At 37.8% G+C, this 24130-nt stretch overlaps 2 protein-coding genes across 6 annotated transcripts; both read left to right on the plus strand.

The window, feature by feature from the left end:
- The first annotated feature begins 149 nt into the window (after window positions 1-149).
- scube2 (signal peptide, CUB domain, EGF-like 2) lies at window positions 150-20473 on the plus strand. 5 transcript variants are annotated; one of them, XM_056267351.1, is made up of 23 exons: window positions 150-503; window positions 965-1087; window positions 1434-1559; window positions 1807-1941; window positions 3529-3651; window positions 3754-3870; window positions 5182-5271; window positions 5851-5967; window positions 7816-7938; window positions 8360-8476; window positions 8652-8774; window positions 9091-9207; window positions 9291-9380; window positions 10583-10687; window positions 11373-11534; window positions 11785-11991; window positions 15738-15908; window positions 17001-17168; window positions 18675-18836; window positions 18945-19142; window positions 19327-19479; window positions 19563-19642; window positions 19864-20473. In XM_056267351.1, the coding sequence occupies exons 1-23, from the start codon at window positions 416-418 to the stop codon at window positions 20008-20010; spliced, it is 3042 nt and encodes a 1013-aa protein (XP_056123326.1). In that variant the 5' UTR covers window positions 150-415; the 3' UTR covers window positions 20011-20473. The 5 variants fall into 5 exon arrangements, with proteins under 5 accessions (XP_056123326.1, XP_056123324.1, XP_056123325.1 ...); XM_056267349.1 differs by having other exon boundaries at window positions 152-503; window positions 3526-3651; window positions 19864-20472; XM_056267350.1 differs by having other exon boundaries at window positions 152-503; window positions 3526-3651; window positions 11788-11991; window positions 19864-20472.
- A 956-nt stretch (window positions 20474-21429) lies between these two features.
- tmem9b (TMEM9 domain family, member B) lies at window positions 21430-23945 on the plus strand. Its single transcript, XM_056267354.1, has 5 exons — window positions 21430-21726; window positions 22029-22120; window positions 22228-22336; window positions 22429-22563; window positions 22948-23945. The coding sequence occupies exons 1-5, from the start codon at window positions 21628-21630 to the stop codon at window positions 23101-23103; spliced, it is 591 nt and encodes a 196-aa protein (XP_056123329.1). The 5' UTR covers window positions 21430-21627; the 3' UTR covers window positions 23104-23945.
- The last annotated feature ends 185 nt before the right edge of the window (window positions 23946-24130 follow it).

Raw genomic sequence — 24130 nt, forward strand, 5'->3', positions numbered from 1 at the left:
TGTGTTATTTTAAAAGTGAACCACACACATGTTAACACTATAAATAACTATATTGTAATGTAATATGCTAGTCTTGAGTTTATAAAAAAAAATTGTCCTATTTTATTCTGTGAAATTAAAATCGATTCAATCCACAAGGCTCTTGGAGATCAATAAAAGAAACACTTCTGTGTGAATGCGCTAACACCCCATCCCCCGACACAGAATCATGGAGAGAGACAGAAAAGGCCCTTTTTCACACACACACACACACACACACGCACACGGGCGCGCGCTCACTCTCTTGCACACATCTTCTGTTGAAGCGCTCACAAGCGCGAAGCCACTGACAAAGTGCGGATGAAAATGAGTGGGATACTCGTGTTTGAGTAAATGCGTGTTATTGAGTTCGACTCTAAACTCTGAACTGATCACTATGGGAGCTGTTTGGACTGCACGACTCCTCTGTTTGTTTTTGCTCTTGTTAAATACTCGCCAAAGCGCCGCACTTCTTCACAACACTGGTAAGAGTCTTCACTTTGTTACACGCGATGCTGTAAACACGCAACTTGTTTACCTCCCCTTGTTTTGATACCCTGTTTCTTTACTTTTACTTCAGCACTAAAACACACATTTTAGAATACGTGTTAAGGATTTTCCTGACATTTCTTTAAATGTTTTTGCGTAGCACTTTATATTTTTCTATGTACATTTCTGAAATGCACTTTCTGTAAAGCTGCTTTTGGTTATGTATTGTGAAAGCGCTATACAAATAAATTTGAATTGAATTGAATTTATATTATGTGTTTGTGTTTTACACATGTTACTGTAATCACTGCAGTCAGAAAAAATACAAAGTTTATTTTAAAAGCAACACCACAAATAATTAAACATTTAGCAGTTCATTATCACACTGCTAAGGGAACATTAATATAACAAAGTGAGCTATTACTGTAAAGTCTCATGTTACATTTGTGATCCACAGATTCAGATCAATGTGCAGAGGGAAGCGATGCCTGTCACATTGATGCTATTTGTCAAAATACCCCAACTTCATACAAGTGCACTTGTAAAACAGGCTTTAAAGGGGACGGGACACACTGTGAAGGTAACAGCTCCCTTTCTCTTCAGCTTAACAGACAGTGGACTAGACCTGTAATCTGGAAAACCTCACTTTTTAAATTATTGTTCATATGCTAAACACATATGCAACTGAGCATTTAAATAGTTTGTTTTTGGAGTAAAGTTTTTTTTATTTTATTTTATTTGATTTTATTACACGCTACTAATTGAGTATGCAACTGTGTTGTATTTTAATTTAAAGGAGCACATTCATGTTTCCTTTCTTTCAAATAGCTTTTTCAACATTTTAAAAGTTGTATCGGAAGAGCAGTGCCCCTAAAATGCAGAAATTGCAAACACTGGTCAGCCTTGATTTCTGTTCCATTTCCTAGACATTGATGAATGTGATCTGGAATACAATGGTGGCTGTGTACACGAATGTAACAACATACCCGGCAATTACCGCTGTACTTGCCTTGATGGGTTTCATTTGGCACACGATGGACACAACTGTCTCGGTAAGTAGAAGTCCACGAAGAAATCACATATACATGTGCGAGGGGCAAAGGTTAATGATCGCATGGGATGAGTTATTCTCACTACATACTACAAGTGTTTTGGAACAGACAGTATACTTGTACTGTAGGGCTACTTGCAATATCCACATAACCCAGTCTGATGACTTTGACCAAATGACTTTGCCAAAGTTATTGAGGTATTTGTAAACGTGGTGTTTTGTGATGCTTAAACATACTCTGTCTCTAGATGTGGATGAATGTGTCTTCAACAATGGTGGCTGTCAGCATGTATGTGTCAACACCATGGGAAGCTATGAGTGCTGCTGCAAGGAAGGCTTTTTCCTGAGTGACAATCAACACACATGCATCCATCGCTCCGTGGGTGAGCCGCTGCTTTTAACAAACCTTTAATGGCTCAGTCTACCATGTTCACCATCATATTGAACAACCCAGGTATCAGAGTGTATTCATCTGGTTTCTCTATATGTGATGTGAACACGATTCAAAAATGGTCAGGTGAAAATCTCAGTCTTGATGGACATTTCGGGTTCATTCATTTTCAAGTTTGTCACGAACTTGGTTGTCAAAAGTGCGTCACGAGAGGCTTGTGTTGTTTAGTAGAGTGTGTATTTGCAGAGATGTCAGTGCACTAAGTCAGGGGGGTAAGTGCAAAGGAAAGCCAACCTAATTTCTAAATGTTCTCACATAAGATCATGATTGACAGCACAATGGCGAATGACAGCTTTTAAGTTGGGTTCCCTCTCCGGGGCATTATCTACAGCGGTTCAGTTCCAAAGGGCCCATGCTGTGGGAAAGGGAGCCCCATGTTCAGAGGAACAAAACAAGTTAATAACTGCAACACTCAGGGCTTTGTGGCCTGTGTCATAGATGAGAATAAAAAAACCTTTTTATGTGTCTGTAGCTTCTCAGCGGCGAGTATTGTTTTCCCCTCAGTAAATTGAGCTAAGGTTTGCAAGGCTTTCCACCTCATTTGCTTCCTCTGGGTAAACTTGCTAAATCCTATCAGCACATCCACTGAGCTGCAGTGTGAATGGGAGGAAAGGCCCTCTACACTGACCCATAGACCTGCTATTGATGTCAGGTCAGGTTGTGTGGCATTAAATGTCGTTGAATTTGATGAGAGTTTTAACAACAGGTAGCCTAATATTACATATAATAATAATCATTTCCTCTCTTATACTGATTAGGAATGTAAAGATTAACTAATGTACTGTTGCTATTAATTTAATTAGGGATGTATAGGTCATTACGTAACCAATAAATTTGGCCTTAGATTTTATATTATACTCATTTGATTTTATATATTTATATATAATTATTTATTTATTTATATCATCTGCCTACGGTTTCAGTTGGTTTCACAGTTGGCAAAATCAAATTATTTTATTATGTATTATATTTGTTTCATTAAAGCAAATAGAGCAGAGATTTGATGTTAAAGGGATTGGTTACCCAAAAATAATAAATAAATCTATCATGTACTCACCCTCATGTCTTTCCAAACCTCTATGACTTTCTTTCTTTCATAAAAGAAGATATTTTGAAATGTTTTTTTGTTTTTTTTTGGGTCCATACTATGGAAGTCAATGGTTGCCAAAATAGTTTGGTTACCAATGTTCTTCAAAATATCTTCTTTTGTGTTCCGCAGAAGAAAGAAAGTCAGGTTTTGGAACAACATGAGGGTGAGTAAATGATGACAGAATTTTCATCTTGGGGTGAAATATCCAATCAATATGCCATTAAAGGAGTATTTCATTAAATACTGACCACAGATGAGCTGTGAAGTCATGATCTGTTGAGTCAAAATGATTTTCTGCGGTAATCGACAGAACGCCACAGAGCTTAATTTGAAGTTATCCCAGAATATTTCTCTAAAATATCAATACATTTATGTAATACCTAAAATAAGTGTTGCAGGCTCTTTGACCGTATCTCTTCTTCACAGAAGGCATGAGCTGCATGAATAAAGAACACGGCTGTGCTCACATCTGTAAGGAAACACCCAAAGGTGGCGTCGCCTGTGAGTGCCGGCCGGGCTTTGAACTGGCCAAGAACCAGCGGGGCTGCATCCGTACGTGTGACTCACATTTCTGACCCACCGTCAAGCTGAGAAATACCACAGGACGACTCACTGGAGCTGTTGATGTGATGCTGTTTGTGTTCTGTTGCATAGTGACCTGTAACCATGGCAACGGGGGCTGCCAGCACATCTGTGAAGACACAGAGCAGGGGCCCATCTGCAGGTGTCACGCCAGGTACACGCTGCACGCAGATGGCAGAACCTGTGTAGGTAAGGCTGCTTTACTAGCTTTTGTCCCAACCCACTTCTCCAGCTAGAATTTACGATGATCTCTTGGGAAGTATTTTAAGCTGATCCATATTTGATCCACTTATGTGCAAAGGTGGTGATAGAGATCTCTCATTCAGACACAAACACACGCTTTATCTGATAATGAGGAAGTACAGCTGGAGCCTGCGGGCTGTGTGTGTGGGGTCTACAGTTATCGTTGTCTCTCTGTCTCTCCATTCTGTCGGCCTTGTCCATGATTTTGAACATGACTATATCTGCAAACACTACAACACAACGCCACTATGGTTATGACAGAGTCAAAAAGTCATGGAGGTCTCTTTGCCTGGGATTGGTTGCTGTTATAGATGTTTTTGCTTTATTAAAAGGTGTGCTTATCAGTGTGGTTGCTATTTAGGTTAGATTGCACTGGATGATTGTGTGATCCCAGAGTGGAAAACATAACTGCAAATGTGAGAAACAGTCTACTGCTTTAAATGTGACTGTTCTTAAGTATTATTCGGTGTTGTGTACTGTACATGTAGATTTTTCATGAAGAAAGTTACTTTTATTCAAAGCAACTTTCTAATGAGCCAACAATATTTGTAGTTTGCATATATTTATTTATGTAATAATTCCTAATATTTATATGTATATACCACTGATCTATAAAAAATGACTGGATTGCTCGGTGGTATATACTCTAAAAGTTTGGGGTCTGTGTCTTTGAAAGAAGTCTCTTATGCTCACCAAGACTGCCAAGATTTATTTGATAATTTTATTTAACTCCAGTCTTTAGTGTCACGTTTGTGTTTCTCAATGCTTTTGTGGAAACTGTGGTGACTTTTTTTTCTGAATTCTTTGATGAATATAAAGAACAGAATTTATTTGATTTTTTTTTTTTTTTTTGTAACAATGCAAAGATCTTTACTGTCACTTTTGACACATTTAATTCTTCATGCATCATTGTTGAGTAATATATATGATAGAAGTTATTATATAAATAAATATATATGCACACTGTAATTTTTTTATACAGTATTTTTTACTTTAAGGTAAGTTCTTACAGGCAATTTATTGGCTGATTTGTGTATTTTCAGAGGGGGTTTATTTATGTGGAATTGTTTATAAAATGATTTATGCCCTTATGTGTAGAATATTGATTATATGTAGGTAGCATTATGATTTTGTTGAGAAAAGTCCTACATCGTAAAAAGAGAAACTATGCAGCTGCTACATATTTCTTCCAGACCTGGCACTGTAACTTTTTAATAGTCTATAGACAATATTGTTCTCAACTTCCGTCTTTTTCAGAAAGGGATGAAACGGCCCCCACTACCCCTGATCACAATGCCACGTCCTTGGCCGAGGTGGACAAACGAGTCAAGCGTCGACTGCTCATGGGTAAAAATTCTACCTCCAACAATCCATACCTAATCAAATCAATTTAAAGTATGCCGTTTCATCCAGATACATAGGGTTAAATATATCCGTGCTTTAGAGAATAGGGAGAAGTATTGTGTGTTAACCTATAGTGCATATATTTAGAAGCATATAGCCCGGCCAGGCTGAGCATTCCACAGTCTTTTAGGTAAACTGTGAAATGACTGGGGACCCACACTTCACCACCTCTGATTTCTCTCTTGTAAAATATGTACTGGTGATAGAGTGGTACATTTCACATGTTTTTCTCTCATGCAGAGAGAGACAGGGACTGGGGATGTTTATCGTACAGTGCTGAGTGTTGTATTTGTCTCTGCCAGCTCATATTTACACAACGCACTGCATATGGCCTCTCTGTCCTTGGCCTTCTACATCTGTGGAGTATGAAATAGTATATTGTCTTCTTCGCACGGACTGTTTAAATATTAATGAACTGATTGATCTGGCAATGACAGATTTACGCCTCTGATCATTCTGAGGATTTATTTCTCAGTCCTGCCCTTTGTAACTTGTTGCGTCACTCTTTCATTTTCTCTTCAGAGACATGTGCGGTGAATAACGGAGGCTGTGACAGCACCTGTAAGGACACTTCCACAGGTGTTCGCTGCAGCTGCCCAGTGGGATTTACTCTCCAACCTGACGTCAAATCCTGCAAAGGTCTGAATCAACATTTTTCACATGATATTCTTTTACACACATATTTTAGTTGCTTTTAGGCTGAATCTCACAACAGTCCCCAAAATCAAAAGAAAAATGAATGATTTTTTTAAAAAGGTCACATTAAATTGTGACAGAAATACATTTATAATCTTCCTATTTCATATAAACGATGTTTTTTGGAAGTTTCTATTCATCATAGAATCATGAAAATAAATCAAAGTTTACACAAAAATATTAAGCAGCACTGTTTTCATTCTTTATAATGTAAAATGTTTTTTGAGCACCAAATCAACATATTACAATGATTGAAGTAATATATAGATGATGAAAGGAAAAATATCTGTTGTATGCTTATATTTATATTTATGCATCCTGCTTATATTTGTAAATGTTTCATGATTTCCACAAAAATATTAAACTGCTTTCACCATTGATAATAATAAGAAATGTTATCTGAGCACCCAATCATAATGCTGAAGCCTGAAGTAAGGCCTGCTGAAAATTCAGGTTTGCCTTGACAGATGTAAATTATCTTTAGAGATTAAATAGAATAGTTAGTTTAAATAGTAATAATATTTCATAGTATTTATGATTATATTGTATTATATTATGTTTAGTTTATTAATTCATAAAGCACATTTAAAAACAACAGATGTTGAAACCAAAGTGCTGTACAACAAATAAAAACAAACTTAAAACATAATTAAAACATCTGAAAACCAATTACATCTTCAAACAGAAGTAAAACAAAGAATAAAAATAAGTCTTCAAAGAGGATTTAAACATAGAAATAGAAGGGGAAGATCTTATGTGAAAGGAAAGACTATTCCAGAGCCTTGGACAGCCACAGAAAATGCCTGGTCGCCTTTAGTTTTAAAATGTGAAGAAGGGACGGAGAGGAGAAATTGACTTGATGACCGGAGATTACAAATATACTGGGGAGCACATCCATGTAGAGCTTTAAAAACAAAGAGCAAAATTTTAAAATCAACACGGAAATTGACCGGTAGCCATTGTAGAGAGGCAAGTACAGGAGTAATATGTACATGTTTTCTAGTGCCAGTCAATAATCTGGCTGCTGCATTTTGCACCAATTACTGACGTTCCAAAGATGATTTAGGCAAACCCAAATAAAGTGAATTACAGTAATCTAACCTTGATGTGATAAAAACATGAATTACAGTTTCAAGGTCCTTCTTAGAAAGCCATCTTCTTGATTCTAGCAATTGATCTTAACTGGAAGAAACTACTTTTCACCACATCTGCTTATCAAACGACGATGTGGGATCGAAAATAACACCAAGGTAGCACAGTTGGTAACACAGTAGCAAACATTAGAAGAGAGGGGACCAAGCTGATTAGCAAAAATGGGGCCAAAATGTTTTATTTCATTTTTATCCCTATTTAATTGTAAAAAATGTGTGTCTATCCAGCATTTAATGAATTGAAGACAGGCAAACAGATTAGACAGAGAACAGTTGTTAAATTTAATTGGAAGATAAAGCTGAGTGTCATCAGCATAGAAATTATTCAATAAGTTGTTTATGAATACCAAGTGGAAGCATATACGGCAAAAAGAAGAGGACCTAAAATAGAGCCCTGTGGAACACCAAAGGAGATTTGAGCACGAAATGAGATTATTATATTATATTATATTATATTATATTATATTATATTATATTATATTATATTATATTATATTAAATGCAATTTAAGCACTATCTAATTTTTTGTGGGGTGATAATGTCACAGATAATACTTTTGACAGGTTTCGTGAGATTCACCCTATAGCTGATCAGTCCATCTATGTTCTGCAGTGTGATTTGGTCCTTCTCTGTCTCTCAGACATTGATGAGTGTGAACTTCATAACGGCGGCTGTGACCACTACTGCAGGAACACCATTGGCAGCTTTGAATGTAGCTGTCGAAAGGGCTTCAAGCTGCTGACGGATGAGCGTTCATGCCAGGGTAGGACACTTTTCTTTTGCTATGTGTCCAACAGAACATACAGAAGCAGTGTGGGGGTTGGTGTTAGTATCTGTGTTTGTAACTCGGCTCGGAGATAAGACAGGGTGGGAGTCTATTGAAGGGTGCCAGTATCGACTTGCAAGATTCCTTTGAAGATCCTTAACGCAGGCTAAGAGTATAACACTCAACTCTAAAAGAATACATTTCGTTTAAGCACACAGACAACTCCCTGTCCTTGATACAATTGTTCTAAATAAAGTATTATTATAAAGTACTAAATAAAGTTCTCCCTGTTATTAAGAAAAGAGCCTTGATTGATTTCTTTCAAACTGAATATTGAGCCTTTGAACAGGAAATGAGATTGTGCTTGATTTAGATGCTGTGTAAATTGCTATTTAAGTGAATTTTGGCTTGATTACAGATATCGACGAGTGCTTTTTTGAGAGGACGTGCGACCACACTTGTGTAAATTCACCTGGTAGCTTCCAGTGTGTTTGCAACAAGGGCTACACTCTGTATGGGCTTGCCCATTGTGGAGGTGAGGATACAAACAGCTATTTTAAAAAAATAAAATCAAAGGTTCATGATACAGTTTTATTGATTTTTGGCGAATCACACGGAAATATTACAGTGGAAGTGCACCTGAAAGAATTGTTTACCTGAAATACGTCTTAATAGAAATCTGTTGTGTTTGTCGAATCCTCCATTCTCAGACATAAACGAGTGTAGTTTGAACAATGGAGGATGTGAGCACACCTGTGAGAACACCATGGGAAGCTTTGAGTGCCACTGTCATGCTGGTTACAAGCTGCACTGGAACAAGAAAGACTGTATCGGTAAGATGAGCCTGAGTGATTCTGAATGCTGGGATTCTATATCTGATGGTGTCGGCTTAGATGGAAATCAGTTCTTCATCTCTAGGAGTTAAAAGCAGGAGATACTTTTTAGTTTCTCTATCTGGCTCTTTCTGTCTGTGCTATTGCTGACCAAACTCAAATCTCAAATGTGCCCTTGTACATTCATATTCTCATCTTGAATGTACTGCATTGTTGAGCTTTCTGATCTTTCTCTCTAACGCATTCCGTCCACCTCCCTTCTCAGCATGTATACCATATCTCCATATCTTTTAAGCATTGTGATTTTCACATTCAGAAGCAGAGGACTCTCCACTAGTGCCGCCACCTGCCAGGCCCACTCTCAACTGCAGTAAGCAGGGAGGGGGTGAGCTCTGCTACCTGACCTGCCAGTCGCAGGTTCATATCAGCAGTGGTAAGTGTTCCAACATGTAGATTTGTTGAGATCTTTGTGGAGTTTGCTTGGAGTTTCTCTGATACCTTCACCTTCACATGTAGGAGCTGAAGATTCATACACGGTGACCTGTGGCATGCCCCTGCCGTGCCACGTAGGAGGACAATGGAACAGGAATGGGTCATATTGCCCAGGTAGGGTTTGAACTCTTCCAAATGTCTTCAGCTTCATTCTTTATGTTTAAAAGATGAATTACTTAACAGAGTGATTATTATTATATGAATTTAGAATAGTGTTGTTTTAGCATGAGTTATATACAGCATAATATATAGTATTGTTAATATTGTTAATATTTTGAATTAGCTTTTATTTTATATTTTCAGTTTCATTTTAATTTCATCTAAAAAAAATCTAAATATTTGATTAATTTTGTAAAAAAAAGTATTAGTTTTTTTTCAATATTTTTATTTTTAATATTTATTTTAATAGCTGTAGTTTTTCCATTTCTATTTAGCTTGACTTTTATTTCAGTTTTATCTATAGTAATATATTAATTGTAGTACTTCAGCTTAAACTTATTTTATTACAGGTAGTTGCCAAGGTTTTTATATAATATTTAATAGTATAATATTTAATATTTTAATAGTTTTCGTTTTAGCTTTAGTTAACAATAGCCCCTTGCACACAGCAGTCCTGGTAAATTACCGTAAAATTCCCTGAATGACTTTTCCGGTAAATATACAAATGTGCAGTACACAGAAACAACTGCATTCAGTCTTTTTACCAGTAAGATACACATCAGTACTAAAATACCGGTAAACTGTGATGTCAATCATCAGAAATGACCTTTAAACGTTGAGCTGTTTTCTTCATCCACCTGGATGAGCAGAAGCGCTTTAGTTTCTTTTCAGTTTTTTTTTTACTTCCGAGTGACAGGTGTAAGGACACGACGAGGCATACACAGAATAAGAGGCCGATAATAGTTACTATAGTACAGCAGTTATTATAGTACGTAATAGTATATGCAGAACACCATCGTTTGTTTAGCGCATGTTTACATAGAAAAACAATTAAAAGTAATTACCATAAACAGCCCAACAGAGCTTTATGACTGACCCAAAGTAAACTTGTTCAGACCTCGTATATGCTCATACCGGTAATCTTCATTCTTTGTTCTTGCACAGCATCATACCGGTGATTTACTGGTAATACTTCTCATACCGGGAAATTGCCAAAACTGATTTCACAAATGATCTATTACCTGTAATTTAACGGTAATTTACCAGAAATGTACCAGTGAAGACTATATGAGTGATGAAAAGGGCCTAATAACAACACTGTTCCCAAATGATGAATGTGCCAAGTGTAAAAGTCACAGTGATCTTTCCTGTTACAGGTTCAGGAATCAAAACCATTGCTACATTTAAATCTGGACAGGGGAAGTGCAATCTGAAGCGGAGTCAGGAAAATCTTGCACAGACCTTCAAAACCACCCTGTCAGGTACTGGCCACGTAGCAACACGGTTCTCACTGAAAGATTGACTACTAACGCGTCAATTTGTTTGCACAGGCATTAAGCCGAAGTCTAAAGCCTATTTATGAAACACTGTGACATGACTGCATCTGTCACTTTCTTTTTATTTCCTCTCTGAGCAAGTAGACTAAGTGGAAATAAAAAGTAAGTGAGTGATGCAGCAAGCCAGACACTGAAATGTTTATATATTATTATTTTGTATTCATACTATATATTTTTTTATTTGAAAAAACTGATTTGTTTTTGTGCTGGTCAGTGTCATTCGGTGGATGTGAGGGGAAAGTTCAAGCTAGAATCTAGTCTTGCTGGTACTCATTGTCCAGCAGTGTTTGAAAGAGCTAGATGAAATTAGCCATGGCATGCCTTTCAATAGAGTCTTACCCAAACCATCAATCACACTGACCTCCTGATCAGATTCAGGGTCTGAGAGTCTGAAAGACTCCCACACCCTTCAGTGAAAGACCAGAACTTAAAATAGTTTTTTTTTTTTACTTATCCACTCTTGTTTAATTCTTTCTGCACTGTTATCCATACTGAGAAGCAAAGAGAAAAGGAAAATAAAAGATTTTTATAACATAAGAAAACTAGAGCTAAGTGCTTTTACATTTTGGATCCACTAAATCCATTAAGTCTTTAAAATCTATTTACTCAGATAAAAGAGCCACCGAGAATGTCCAGTTCAGCTTTGTTAGCCTGCACTGTGCCTCTTCAAGCAGACAGCAACGTAGTCGCCATGGGCGGAAGGCTGGTGAGGAGGAAGGATCCTCCATTACTGCCCAGTTTGAGCTGGATGTGAACCGGGAGGAGGTAACAGGTTGGTTTCGTGCACTGCATGTGTATGTTTCAGTAGAAACCTTAGGCCTCTCACTGCCTGCTCGCATCTCACCCTCTTCTTGCTCCTGTCACTGTTACTAAAACAAGCCAACAGGTGAAAGTATCTCCTGGTTTAAGATGGAAGTGGGTTCTGTATTAAATAGTGGACAATGAGTTCATATGGACGTTTGTGTGCACTCTATGTGTGTATTTTGTTGTGGACAAGATATGGTATCCAATGTTTCTCTCAGCAGAGGGCTGTGACCTGGCATGTGTTCGGCGGCGCTCTGAGAAGCGGCTTAGGAAGACTATCCGCACTCTTCGAAAGTCCATTAACCGGGAGCAGTTTCACCTGCACTTTGCTGGGTCGGAGTACGAGCTGGCCAAGAAACTGGTCCGACCCGCTGACCCACCAGATCACTGCGGCACCGGACAGGTTCTGCTGGACAAGAAATGTGGTGAGTGGACAGTTCAAATATATATGCTTATTGGCAACTTACAATTGCTTGAGGACACAAAATATTTGTTAAGATTCCGACATGTATTATATTATTCACTTTACATATTGGTTGTGCTCAAATAGTGTTTCAACTGTTATATTTCAGAAGTGGATTACAGGCCAGATAACTGATATATATGTATTAGGTGTTATGTAGTATAATACGTATGGTGCGAGAGAGTTGGCATGAGCTTTTTTAAAGAGGCAAGACTGGGAAACAGAAGGCTGCTGTTGGCTCTTACAGCTGAATGCTGTTCCAAGTCGACTACATGTTGTGAAGGTTGTGGCAGGCGTACTTCAGATCAGCTCTGTAGAGTATATGTTCAACTTGGCATCCATTTTCTTCAGCCTCTAGAATAAACATCTCAAAGGGTCTGTATGTGAGGAATAGCAAACTCTTTGTCTAGAGGACTCATTGTGTTGAACATTATCTTATGGCCTTCATTGTCTTTGACACAAGCCCCATTCAAAGATGTCTTTTTAAGGGGACAGTTTTGCTGAGGTTGTTTGTCTTCTTTTATGGTGGAAAAGTCCATTATCTTTTACAGGCTCAGTTTCAGCAGTAGTGCAGACAACCAAAGGCTCTCAGCTTTTTCAAAGACTTCTTTATAACAGTCTGTTATTGCTTACTCTTTCATAGCTTTAGAGACTTAATAGTCATAAGATCTTTATATAATCTTGTGATATGATTTTAAATTAGTTCAAGTTATTGGGGTATAAAAGTTTGGGTCAGTAAGATTTTGTAAAATGTATACTTTTATTCAGCAAGGATGCACTCAAGGCACAATATGTAAGAAGTTTGGATTAAAAAACACTTGAACAATATTATATATTTTGTTGACGCCTTTACTTATATTATCCCAAATGTTTCCAACTTTTAAATCCAGGGAAATCTGCATTTTTAAGCAATGTAACTGCCCATGTCATTGCGTCGCCTGTCAATGGCGTCATATCCACGTTATCCTCGATTTCTGGTTTTATTTCCGTAGAAACCGTGTAAACACCAGACACTTTAATATATTATGTGTTTTATTAGACAGGTGAGTAACTGTTTAGATACCTTTATCATCAGAAAACGAATCATTGTTGTATAGTTCAACATGGTAAGTCTTATTGTTTGAATCTCTTGTTTTCTTGATTTATTTTTATCTTTGTTCCATGCACCAGAGACAACACTATTTTGTCAAGTGGCTAACATAGCATAGTCAGAAAGAGCTTTATTTGTATTCAATTGTTTTGTTTTGTTTTGGTGAACATATGAGCCTTCTTTCAAAAACATTAAAAATTCTTACAGACCCCACCCTTTTGAACGGTAGTAGCTGTCCACATAACTTCTGTCTCTACCTTAAGGGGTGGGTTTTTATTGTTTGGTCCATTATAACTGGAGTGGGTTAATTCTCCACTGGTGAATGGTAATAGAGAGGAGTGAAGTGAGAAAATTGGTGACCATTGACCAGCTCCCCCTCATCGTTTTACAAATCACAAGTCCCACAAGTCCAACTAAAAGAAATAAAAACTTCTCACCTAAGTCGGATTGCACCATTTTACAGATCCAAGCTACACGTCTACATCTCATTTAACATGTTTCGAAAGCAATGCCAAGTGAAATGTACACGCTTGCCAATAAGTAATTAATTGAATCCACGCTGAATATGGGATTGTAAGTTTTGCTATTTTCAGTAAAACAGGCATACAATTAAGGTACACAGACATGCAGTGTCCAAGTGCCAGCTTAAATCGAGCTCTAAAAAGGGCTATATTTTTTCCTCCCCGTTCTGGCCTCCCCCACTGGCTCGCTTCACTAAGTGTAGTTTAGCCTTTTCAGTTTGCCCACTCCATTGTAAATCCCAGTGGGGCTTGTTCTAGCTCCTGGAGTGAGGGTGGAAAGTCTGTGCTTTAACACTTCTTCACCGCTTTGCAGACCTACATTTGCTTTCTAAACCCTGAAGAGTGAAGAGAACTTATTCTTCCTAATTAAAGGGATAGTTCACCCAACAATTAAAATTCTGTCATCATTTACTAACCCCAATGTCATTCCAAAACTTTATGACTTTCTTTCTTCTGTGGAACAAAAAGGAAGATATTTTAAATGGGGTCCCCCCCCATTTTTGGACCCCATTGACTTTCACTGTATGGACAAAAACATTGTTCAAAATAGCTTTTTTGTTCCACGGAAGAACACAAGCTTTGGAATGACATCAGGGTGAGTAAATGATGACAGAATTTAAATTTTTGGGCTATAGAAATTATAAGGCTAATTCGCTTAAAACACACATACATTTAAAGACATACTACATGTATATAAACACACATACATTTAAAGACATACTACATGTATATAAACACACATACATTTGAAAGGGTTTGGACATGTAATCCATTAGTTAGACATTACTAAAACACACAATGATGAACTCTAGATGAACAGCAAAGCTAAACGGTCGCATAAGGAGGCGTTTGCATAAGTTTGCCCCCTCAGCTGCCGCTTTCCTCTCCTGTCCTTAAATGTTCTAAGTTATTGTTTGCTTGTTTGTTTTTGTGGTGTGTGTGTGTGTGGAGGGGGGCTGTTTATTAAAGCAAGCAGTTTAAGTGCCAAATTCCTCCTTAGGCAGGGCCACTCTGTGCGACCCCAGCCAGTGAACGGCTCAAGAGAATTGACTTCAGCGACACCATGGGAATCAATTAGCATCAGCTGTTTGGGCCCCTGCCTCATAGGCGCAAGGAGCGATTGGACTCCTCTGAATGGGGGGATTCACAATCCTGACCTCTTTTATTGGGTTCAGCTCCTTACCACTGTGATACCATAGTGTTTGCCTATGTCATCAAATGGGCAAAAGCCGGGGGACTTGAATAGAGGTGAAAGGTCCTTTAAACCTCTTTGGAACCATCAATTCGAGGATTCAATAGAATCATCGCTTTGCATTTGAAAGGCTTAAAGGTTTTTTTCTCTCTCTCCCTCTTTCTCTCCATCTCTCAACTCTTCCTCTCCTCTCTCTTACTCCGTCGCTCTGTCAAATAAAAGCCGGGACAATGTGACGGTGGCTCCTCATGTTCATTCAGGATTAACAAAAGAGAGGAAAAAATGAACTGCTCTTGAGAGAATTACATTTTCTTCTCTTGGAAAATCGGGCAATTTGCTGAGGCACACATAATTGGCATGCTGTTCAAACCTTTGTGGAATTGGGCATCATTACCATAAAATCTCAGGAGTAAGAGGTTTGTCTAAATTCTCCCGAACACTGTCAGCTGAATGTTTGCATAGAGACACCGAGATGAAAGGAACATTTCTAAATTGCCATACTTACTTGGTTAAAGGACTGAACTGTACCAGTGAGTGGCTTATTTTAAGGCGAAGTGTGTGCAAAACACTTTTGAAACCATTGCTATAAATCAGAGCCGTTTATAAAGTGAACATTAAAAAGACTTTGTTCCGCTCCCTTTAATCAGACATCATAGGTTTATGCGAGGTAATATTCCCTTTGAGCATGTTCAGTAAGGTGAGGGATTGTGTATGCGTGTGGGGGCCGTTTGATGTGGGGGATCAGGCAGCTGTGGAAAGGCTCAGTTCTCTTATTTGTTTGAATTTTTGGCATAGCTGCATCAGGTCGATTTGCAGTGCCCCTTTAGCTGCTTAATGTGAGGCCCACTTTTGTGTTCCAAGTTTAGTCTCTGTTTCATCTAATTTCTGAGTTTTCTCTGTGCTAGTCAAATGTGCCGTTGGCACATACTATGATGGAGAGCAAGGGAGGTGTTTTCTTTGCCCCCCTGGGACATACCAAGATGAAGAGGGGCAGGTGTCATGCGACGTGTGCCCAGGACCCGAGGGCAGGGGAATCCCTAGATCCGCAGGAGCACGCAACATCTCGGAGTGTGGAGGTGAGACTTCACAGAGACTTGCTCATGAACAAACAAGTCTATAGCCTTTCTGCTATTACACATTTGCATTGAGGTTGATGTCTGTTTTAAGAATCTGTTTATTAAATATATCAATTAAATCAATCCATGTGCAACTTAAAAGAGAAATATGGCAGCTGTATGTTATCATTCATGTACTGGTACTGGTATGGTAACACTTTACAATAAGGTCTCATTAGTTAATGTTAGTTATGTATTAACTAACTAACTAATAATGAGCAACACATTTGTTGTAGTATTTATTCATCTTTGTTAATGTTAGTTAATACAATTGTTTATTGTTAATTCATATTATTTGACCTATGCATGGCATTTGACCTTGTAGAGGCCCTCCTGAATATAAAGTCGTATTAAGCAGACGCAAACATGTCATTAGACCAGAGATTATCTTAAAAATGGAGGATTTATGTCAATCACAGGCACAGTCTATATTAGAAAAAAAAATTGAAATGTTAAAATATTTATTTGCTTATTTATTTTCATCATCATCAATAATAATAAGATCTATACAGAGTTTAGTCCACATTGGTGAAGATTTTTAATGTTGAAAAGGGAGAGTATGAATCACGTCCTGTTTTTTGTTTATGCAGTTGGCAGGAAGCTTACCTGTAATGATAACAATCTCACAGGCTCATGGTTTGTTGAGCTTGAGTTAAGGTTTGTGATTGTGAGTGTGTTGGGAGGGGTCATCTCATGCAGTCCTGCAAATCCTCAAATGTCTGATTCGTTCACACCAACAAAGAATTCCAGATCAGTCTAATGTGTAAAGAAAAAAGGAACCACCATGTTTCCGTTCCTCAAACATAGTCATCAAAGGCAACTTGCGGTTCAGATGCCATCTTCTGCTTTCTGCTCACAGACACAACAGAAGGGGCTATTAGGGTTCTTCTCAGGGGCAGCCAATTTATTGTGGTCACTAGAGGGATGAGGGGAGGCCTGCACTTTCTTAGATAATGAACTTGCATGACATCATTGTACTTTGCTTTCTTTGGAAGGCGATAAAGTACTCAACTTGGTTTGTCTGGCATTTTCTTAACATTTTTCTGATCCTAGGTCAGTGCCGTCCTGGTCAGTTCTCCCATGATGGCTTTGTGCCATGTCTGCCCTGCCCACAAGGCACCTATCAGCCTGAGGTTGGCCGCACATCCTGTTTCCCATGTGGAGGAAGCCTCACAACCAAATATGATGGTGCTGTGTCCTTTCAGAATTGTGAGACCAAAGGTGAGAATAATTCATTCCTAACGTCTTCGTCAAACGTTTTGGGTTGGTAAAATTATTAAAAATACATTTTTTAAAGGAGTCTCTTATGTTTACCAAGGCTGCAATTATTTAATAAAAAGAAAATACAGTAAAATAACAATTTCAAATAATGCTTTTTTATTTTAATGTATTTTAAAATGTAATTTATTCCTGTGATGACAGCTGAATTTTCAGTATCATCACTCCAGTCTTCAGTGTCACATGATCCTTCAGAAATCATTCTAATATGCTGATTTGCTGCTCAAGAAACATTTCTTATTATTGTTCTTATTAACATTTCTTCTTATTATTAAAATTCCTTATTACAGTTGTGCTGCTTAATATTTTTATGGAAACATGATATATTTTTTCAAAATTTGAAATTGAAATCTTTTAAAACATTATAAATGTCTTTACTGATCAATTTAATGTGTCCTTGCTGAAAAAATGTATAAATTTCTTCCATTTTTTTTTTTTTACTTTCACAATTGATCAGTTTCATGCATCCTTGCTGAAGAAAAAGTTCATTTCTTTCAAAAAAGAAATTCTTACTGACTCTGAGATGTAACTTTTCTGCTGAAAACCAGCCTAAGCTGGTCTCCCAACTGGTTTGTTGGCTGGTTTTAGTGGGCTTTGCGGCACTTTTTTAACTGGTCAGGCTGGGACACCTACACTAGGCTTTATACATTTTTAGGCAATACCCTGCTTTTGTAACACTGTGTCCTAACCAGACGCAATGCGATAAGATTCCAGCGACAAGCAAATTGTCTGTCCACACCAGACACAACGAGACTACGAGACACAACAAAAATAATCAAAAATCAAACAGAAGAGTATGTCAGCTCTTTCAATGAAATGAATAAGTGCATAATATAGTTCATAAATATTACACCATTTTAACATTATTAAAAAAATACATACTGAGTGACTGAAACAATCTCTCATAGAATACACTTGTTTGTTCACATTGAGGTACATTCTTGTTTCCTTTCATTTATTTTCAAGATCTGAGGTGAATTTTCCATTGTCGCTTTCAGTATGGCTATAAAGGTCACACAAAATGATACTCAAACTAACATTAAACGCTTTAAACATTAAATAAAGAGAACGGAAAAGCGTTGCGCCAAACACTAGTCCAAACCAGATAAATGAACAAACTCCTTCAGATCCAAAAGTAGCTAAAAAAAAAAAAGGGCTTATTTTGGCTTTTGTCATTTTGAACATTAAATAAAGTCCATACCTGAGATGATCATTTCTCTACTTCTGTATGTTCTAGCCACAATGTCGCAGATATAGAAAATATTTTTAAAATAGAATTTGTCATGGCTGGTTAGGACAAAAACTCTGATTAGCACAGAATACCTTTTATCGTGTCATGGCGTCGCGTCTTGTTAGGACACTGTCAAATGTTCTTTGCAGATGTTGAGTCACATTCAAGATTCCACACAAATACTGATTTCAGAAAAATAATCCATGTCGTTCTTACAGTTCAGTGCTCCCCAGGGCATTACTACAATACCAGCACCCACCGTTGTATCCGTTGCCCCATTGGAACCTATCAGATGGAGTTTGGCCAAAACTACTGCATTGCCTGCCCTGGAAACACTACCACTGATTTTGACGGATCCACAAACATTATGCAGTGCAAAAGTAAGCAAAGGTTATCCTTTTAATGAAGCCTCCCTATTTCTATTACAAATGTATTTTTATTCATTCTCTCTATAGTCCCATCTAAGTCGTTTCATTTGTTGTTGCCAGACAGACACTGTGGAGGAGAGTTGGGAGAATTCACCGGCTATATCGAATCCCCCAACTACCCCGGCAACTACCCGGCCAACATCGAGTGCACCTGGACCATCATCCCTCCCCCCAAGCGCAGAATCCTGGTCGTGGTACCCGAGATCTACCTTCCCATTGAAGACGAGTGTGGGGACTATTTGGTCATGCGAAAGAGCTGTGAGTGTTGCAGGGCTGTGATCTGGTGTCGAATGCATCGGCTCAGCAGGGTGATTGTGAATACACATGTGAGGAAATGGGGGGAGGAGCTGCATCGATGGGCTCATTAGGGCTCTCCTTCATCTCTTGGGGCTCGAATAAGCCACTTCAGAGGTCTTTAGAAGTTTCTTTACTGTTCCCACAGCTCTGCCCAATTCAGTGACGACTTATGAAACGTGCCAGACGTACGAGCGACCCATCGCTTTCACCTCCCGTTCAAAGAAACTCTGGATCCAGTTTCACTCCAACGAAGGAAACAGTGGAAAAGGCTTCCAAGTGCCTTATGTGACGTATGATGGTGAGAACTGTATTACTGACATTTTTTGTTGTATGATAAGTATTCATGTTGAGTATTTATATGCTGTGTAATATGCTTCTTAGAGGACTACCAGGAGCTCATTGAAGACATTGTTAGGGATGGGAGATTATATGCCTCTGAGAATCATCAAGAAATTCTTAAGGTATAGTGCACAGTTCATTTGTTTTTCAGAGCAACTTTTATTTTTAACAGGTCTCTTATTACAACTTGATGTTAAATAAATAATAATCAAGAGGTTTGCCATTCCAGGTCTCTGTAGTCAAAAAAGAGGCAATAGTGCCACCATGTGGAAGATGGGAAAATAGATACTGTGCTTTTGTATATGGCTTAAAGTTCATTTATGTTTTCTAATTAACTTTACAGGACAAGAAGCTAATGAAGGCCCTGTTTGATGTCCTGGCCCATCCACAAAACTTCTTCAACTACACTGCACAAGAGTCTAGAGAAATGTTTCCCAAATCATTTATCAGATTCCTCCGCTCCAAAGTTTTGAGATTTCTACGGCCCTGAATTTTGTAAAATAATCGTTTACTGAATGAATATTTGGCGCTCCAGCCAAATTTTAAATGACTGCCCTGGAACAAATATTCCTGAATGTTCTTGGCCGGCTGCATACTTGGAGATTCAAGACAACTTCTTGGACCTGACGAGAAGAGAGCTCATGAGAAACTTTCCTAAATAAGTCATTGGAACATTTTTCTCCTGAAGAAAATGAACTGTTTTTCCAGTGAATGCCCTTCTACAATTATAACATGAGCCGCCACATTTGTAGAAAAAGTTCCTGCCTGTTTCATTCCTTCATCACCCCAGAAGTGACTGTTACCGAAACATGTTAATTACAGCCGAAATTAGTCATTAAAAAAGAAGAGCAACTAGATTGCTTGTTATATATTATAGGTCATTTCACAAAAATTACCATTCTTTGTGAAAATGTTTGACCGGCTTATTTAGAAACTTCAGAACACTACTGAGGATGTAGTGGAAGTTAAAGCTCTTTTTTTTCCCGAGATTGAATGTGTTGTACATTATGTAAAAAAATTTGCATCAGCTCTCATGTTACTGCATTGTATTCTTTTTTTGCATTGTAGCCTTCTTCATACATCTCATTTGTCATACATCTTCATACATCTCATTTTCTTCATTTGTCTCCAATTTGAAACATCACGTATACACAATATTTTCAGTTGACATTATGGTCATTTGATATATCAGCTATCAATTTTTCCTCTTCATTCACTTTATTCACACTTCCATCACCCAAACTGATTTTTGGATTAAGAGGCTCTAGATGTAGAATTGATTACCCGTTGATGACATGCAGAGTAATTTAAATGTTTATATTTTTATGGTTGTACATCTAACATGTAAATAAAGAAATACACTCAAAATATATTTGTTGTTTAAAATGCACAGAAGTAGCCTATATCAGTGATTTACAAATGGTGCACACTCCAGGGGTTCTTGGAGAGATCAGACTTTTCTTTAATTATTGGTTTTAATAATATCTAATATAACATTTCAGGATCAGTAGGTTAAAATAAATTACTGTGATTCATTTATTTTTCTTTTGTAGCTATAATGCACAAAAAAAAAATATATATATATTTGCCATTTGATTTCTCAGTTCATGACCCCTTTATCCTTGGTAGGCTACTGGGTCATGACCACAGAGGAAACACCTGACTAACCTAACATGATGATATGAGTGTTTTATGGAAAGCTGTGTAGCATGGCTACAACGTGATGTGAATGCACCATCAAGTCTTTCAAAACAGTTTAGTTTTTACCGAGTAAACAGCAGAAACGGCGACAAACTCCCGTGGCACCTGACACAAACTCTGGCAGCTGCCAGACAACTTCCGGTAGCTGCCGCTGCCAGCGCTTGGGTAAGGAAGAATGGTTCCCACTCACATGTTTCCGCAGGGAAAGTGGTAATGTGCGGACCGGCTGCTAATGGTCAGCTGATGTGTCAGACAGAGTCCAGCCCTCAAGCTTTGTTTTGTTGACGTTTAATTGGAGCAAAAGTCTTCTAGCCATTGCATGCGTTACTAAAGGAACATTTACTCGTTATTCTGTGACATCTCTCTTCATTATTTGACAACATTGTCTTAAGCGGAAGCGAAAAAGATGAATCGAGTGACCCCAAGATGCGCTGTCAATATGTTGACGTTTTCATCGCTAGTGTGTTTTCTGCTGATATTATATGCACAAACATCAGAAGCTAAGGTAAATTAGGATATGTATCACTGTATTTTAATACATTAACGAAATTAATTTTGTTGTTGGGACAAACAACATTCATATTGTTTTGTTGGCAGAGCTAACTAGCCGTTAGCATGTTTCAATGTTTCTGCGAATTAAAAGCGTGATAAACTCGGAATCTGAAATCAACACTTTCTGATTGCAAACCATGTAAAATGATTTCCAATCTGACAGAAGTATGGTAGACCGAGTGCGCCAGTAGTTGGTTTCATTACATTCATTGGTGTAAATATATAAGCTTGTGTATCTGTGGTCACTTTTCTCAGAATTCAGAAGACATCAGGTGCAAATGTATCTGTCCACCCTATAAGGAGATTGATGGGCAGATCTACAATCAAAACGTTTCCTTGAAGGACTGGTAAATGATTTACTAAGCTTAATAAGAGACTACAATACTTTCTGTAAAGAACTACATGACTCTCTAGCCACTGATCCATAACGCCTCAAATATAATCATTTGCACAGCAATTGCCTTCATGTGGTGGAGCCGATGCCTGTTGAAGGCAAGGATGTGGAGGCTTACTGTTTACGTTGTGAATGCAAATATGAGGAAAGGAGCTCTGGAACCATCAAAGTAAGTTCAATGCCTTTATATGATAGATACCATATAAAAAGTTTGTTTAAATATTAGCTTAATAATTATCTTTCATTTTTGTTTTTTTACAGGTCACCATTATAATATATCTCTCTATTCTGGGCCTTCTGCTGTTGTATATGGTCTATCTGACACTGTTGGAGCCTATTTTGAAGAGAAGGCTGTTTGGCCATTCACAGCTCATTCAGAGTGAGGACGATGTTGGGGTAAGTGTTTTGTTACTTCTTTATGGATACAAGATTAAATTTTAGTTGTAAATGTTGGTAGTTTGGATGAAAATCTTGTGATGATGGATGAGTATAATGAAATAGATTTAGTTTAATTAGGACATCTAAGTAGCTTTGCTTTAATAAACATGCCGTAGGAAAAAAAACACATTACTGATGTGCATCTTGAGACAAAACAATTCCACCAACATATTTTAAGATATCCCAGTGCAAGTTGCTTTGAGTTAAAACAGCTCAAGCATGCATTTTAGTCCAGGACCAGGCTTAAGCCTTGTCTGCGAAACTGGTGGTTTGTGTTTTTAATTATAGGCATATGGTATAAAGTAGAAATAATGTGATAACATTACACTCTTTTGTTAAAAGGACCAACAGCCCTTCGCCAATGCCCATGATGTGCTTTCCCGTTCTCGCTCTCGCTCCAACATGCTCAACAAAGTAGAGCATGCTCAGCAGCGCTGGAGGAGGCAGGTCCAAGAACAGCGCAAGTCTGTCTTTGACCGTCACGTGGTTCTCAGCTAAAAGCATTCACAGTCTGGACTGTTACATGTGGGTTCTGGTACTGTGCTGAAGGCTGGGTCTTCTCCATGATGTCTGAGCAGCCCCCAGTGACCCCAGTGTGTACATCTCTTTTTGGTGTGTGTAGGTTTGTCGTCTTGACCAATGCATGCGACAAAACCTTGTTTATTATTAGTCTTGCTTGTTATACAGACTGTTTGCATTAATTATCACTTGCATTAATTATCACTGTGTTCCTGCATTTTGAAATCATGCACTCTAAAATTAGCAACAAAAAAAGTTTACTTCTACTGCAGTCCAGTCACACCGAATTTGATATGGGGATAGAAGTGCCAATTTCCTCAAAAAATTTGCTGATGCATTTATTCACAAAATGTTTTTTTATAAATGTCAGAATTGATACTAAACCCAAAATATTGATATCCAGTCTTTAGTAGTTTATTGTACATAGTAAAATTCCCCTCTCTCGCTCTTCTCTTTCTTACCTTGCAGTTTACTGTCAACTATTATTTGTAAATAATAATCTGTGGATGTGTTTTGTCATTGTCCCCCAATAATATGCTATTTAATGACTAACTTCCCAGGTCAGTTCTTCTCTAGCTTTGTGTAGATTCAGGTTCCTGATTCATGGTGTAAAAATATTCAATTCTTTTTTTTGTTTTTGTTTTTACCACTCTTGATGGACAGTACTTTCCATGGCACATTCTTTGAAGATTTCAAAATTATACTCTTTGTCATTAATATGTGTATATATAATAATTGAAATGTTCAGGTACATGATTTAACAGAGAGAGCTGTTTTGACATTTTGATTTACATTACAGTTCTCTTAATAGGTGAACTATGGTTTCCTGTGTCAGACTCAGTTTGTTCCTGCCATATCACATCAGCGTTGGCAAACCCGCTGCTCAAATGACGTAGTTCCGGTTGATGGTAATGGTACTTTTAATCCACAGGAGGCGCTGTTTTCAAGTCTTTTTACATTAGCCCTGGATTCATTTATTATTAAACGCGCAGTTATCTTTAGTATT

The sequence above is a fragment of the Rhinichthys klamathensis genome, unplaced genomic scaffold, assembly GCF_029890125.1.
Source record: "Rhinichthys klamathensis goyatoka isolate OS25496 unplaced genomic scaffold, OSU_Roscu_1.1 h1tg000258l_1, whole genome shotgun sequence".
Lineage (NCBI taxonomy): Eukaryota > Metazoa > Chordata > Actinopteri > Cypriniformes > Leuciscidae > Rhinichthys > Rhinichthys klamathensis.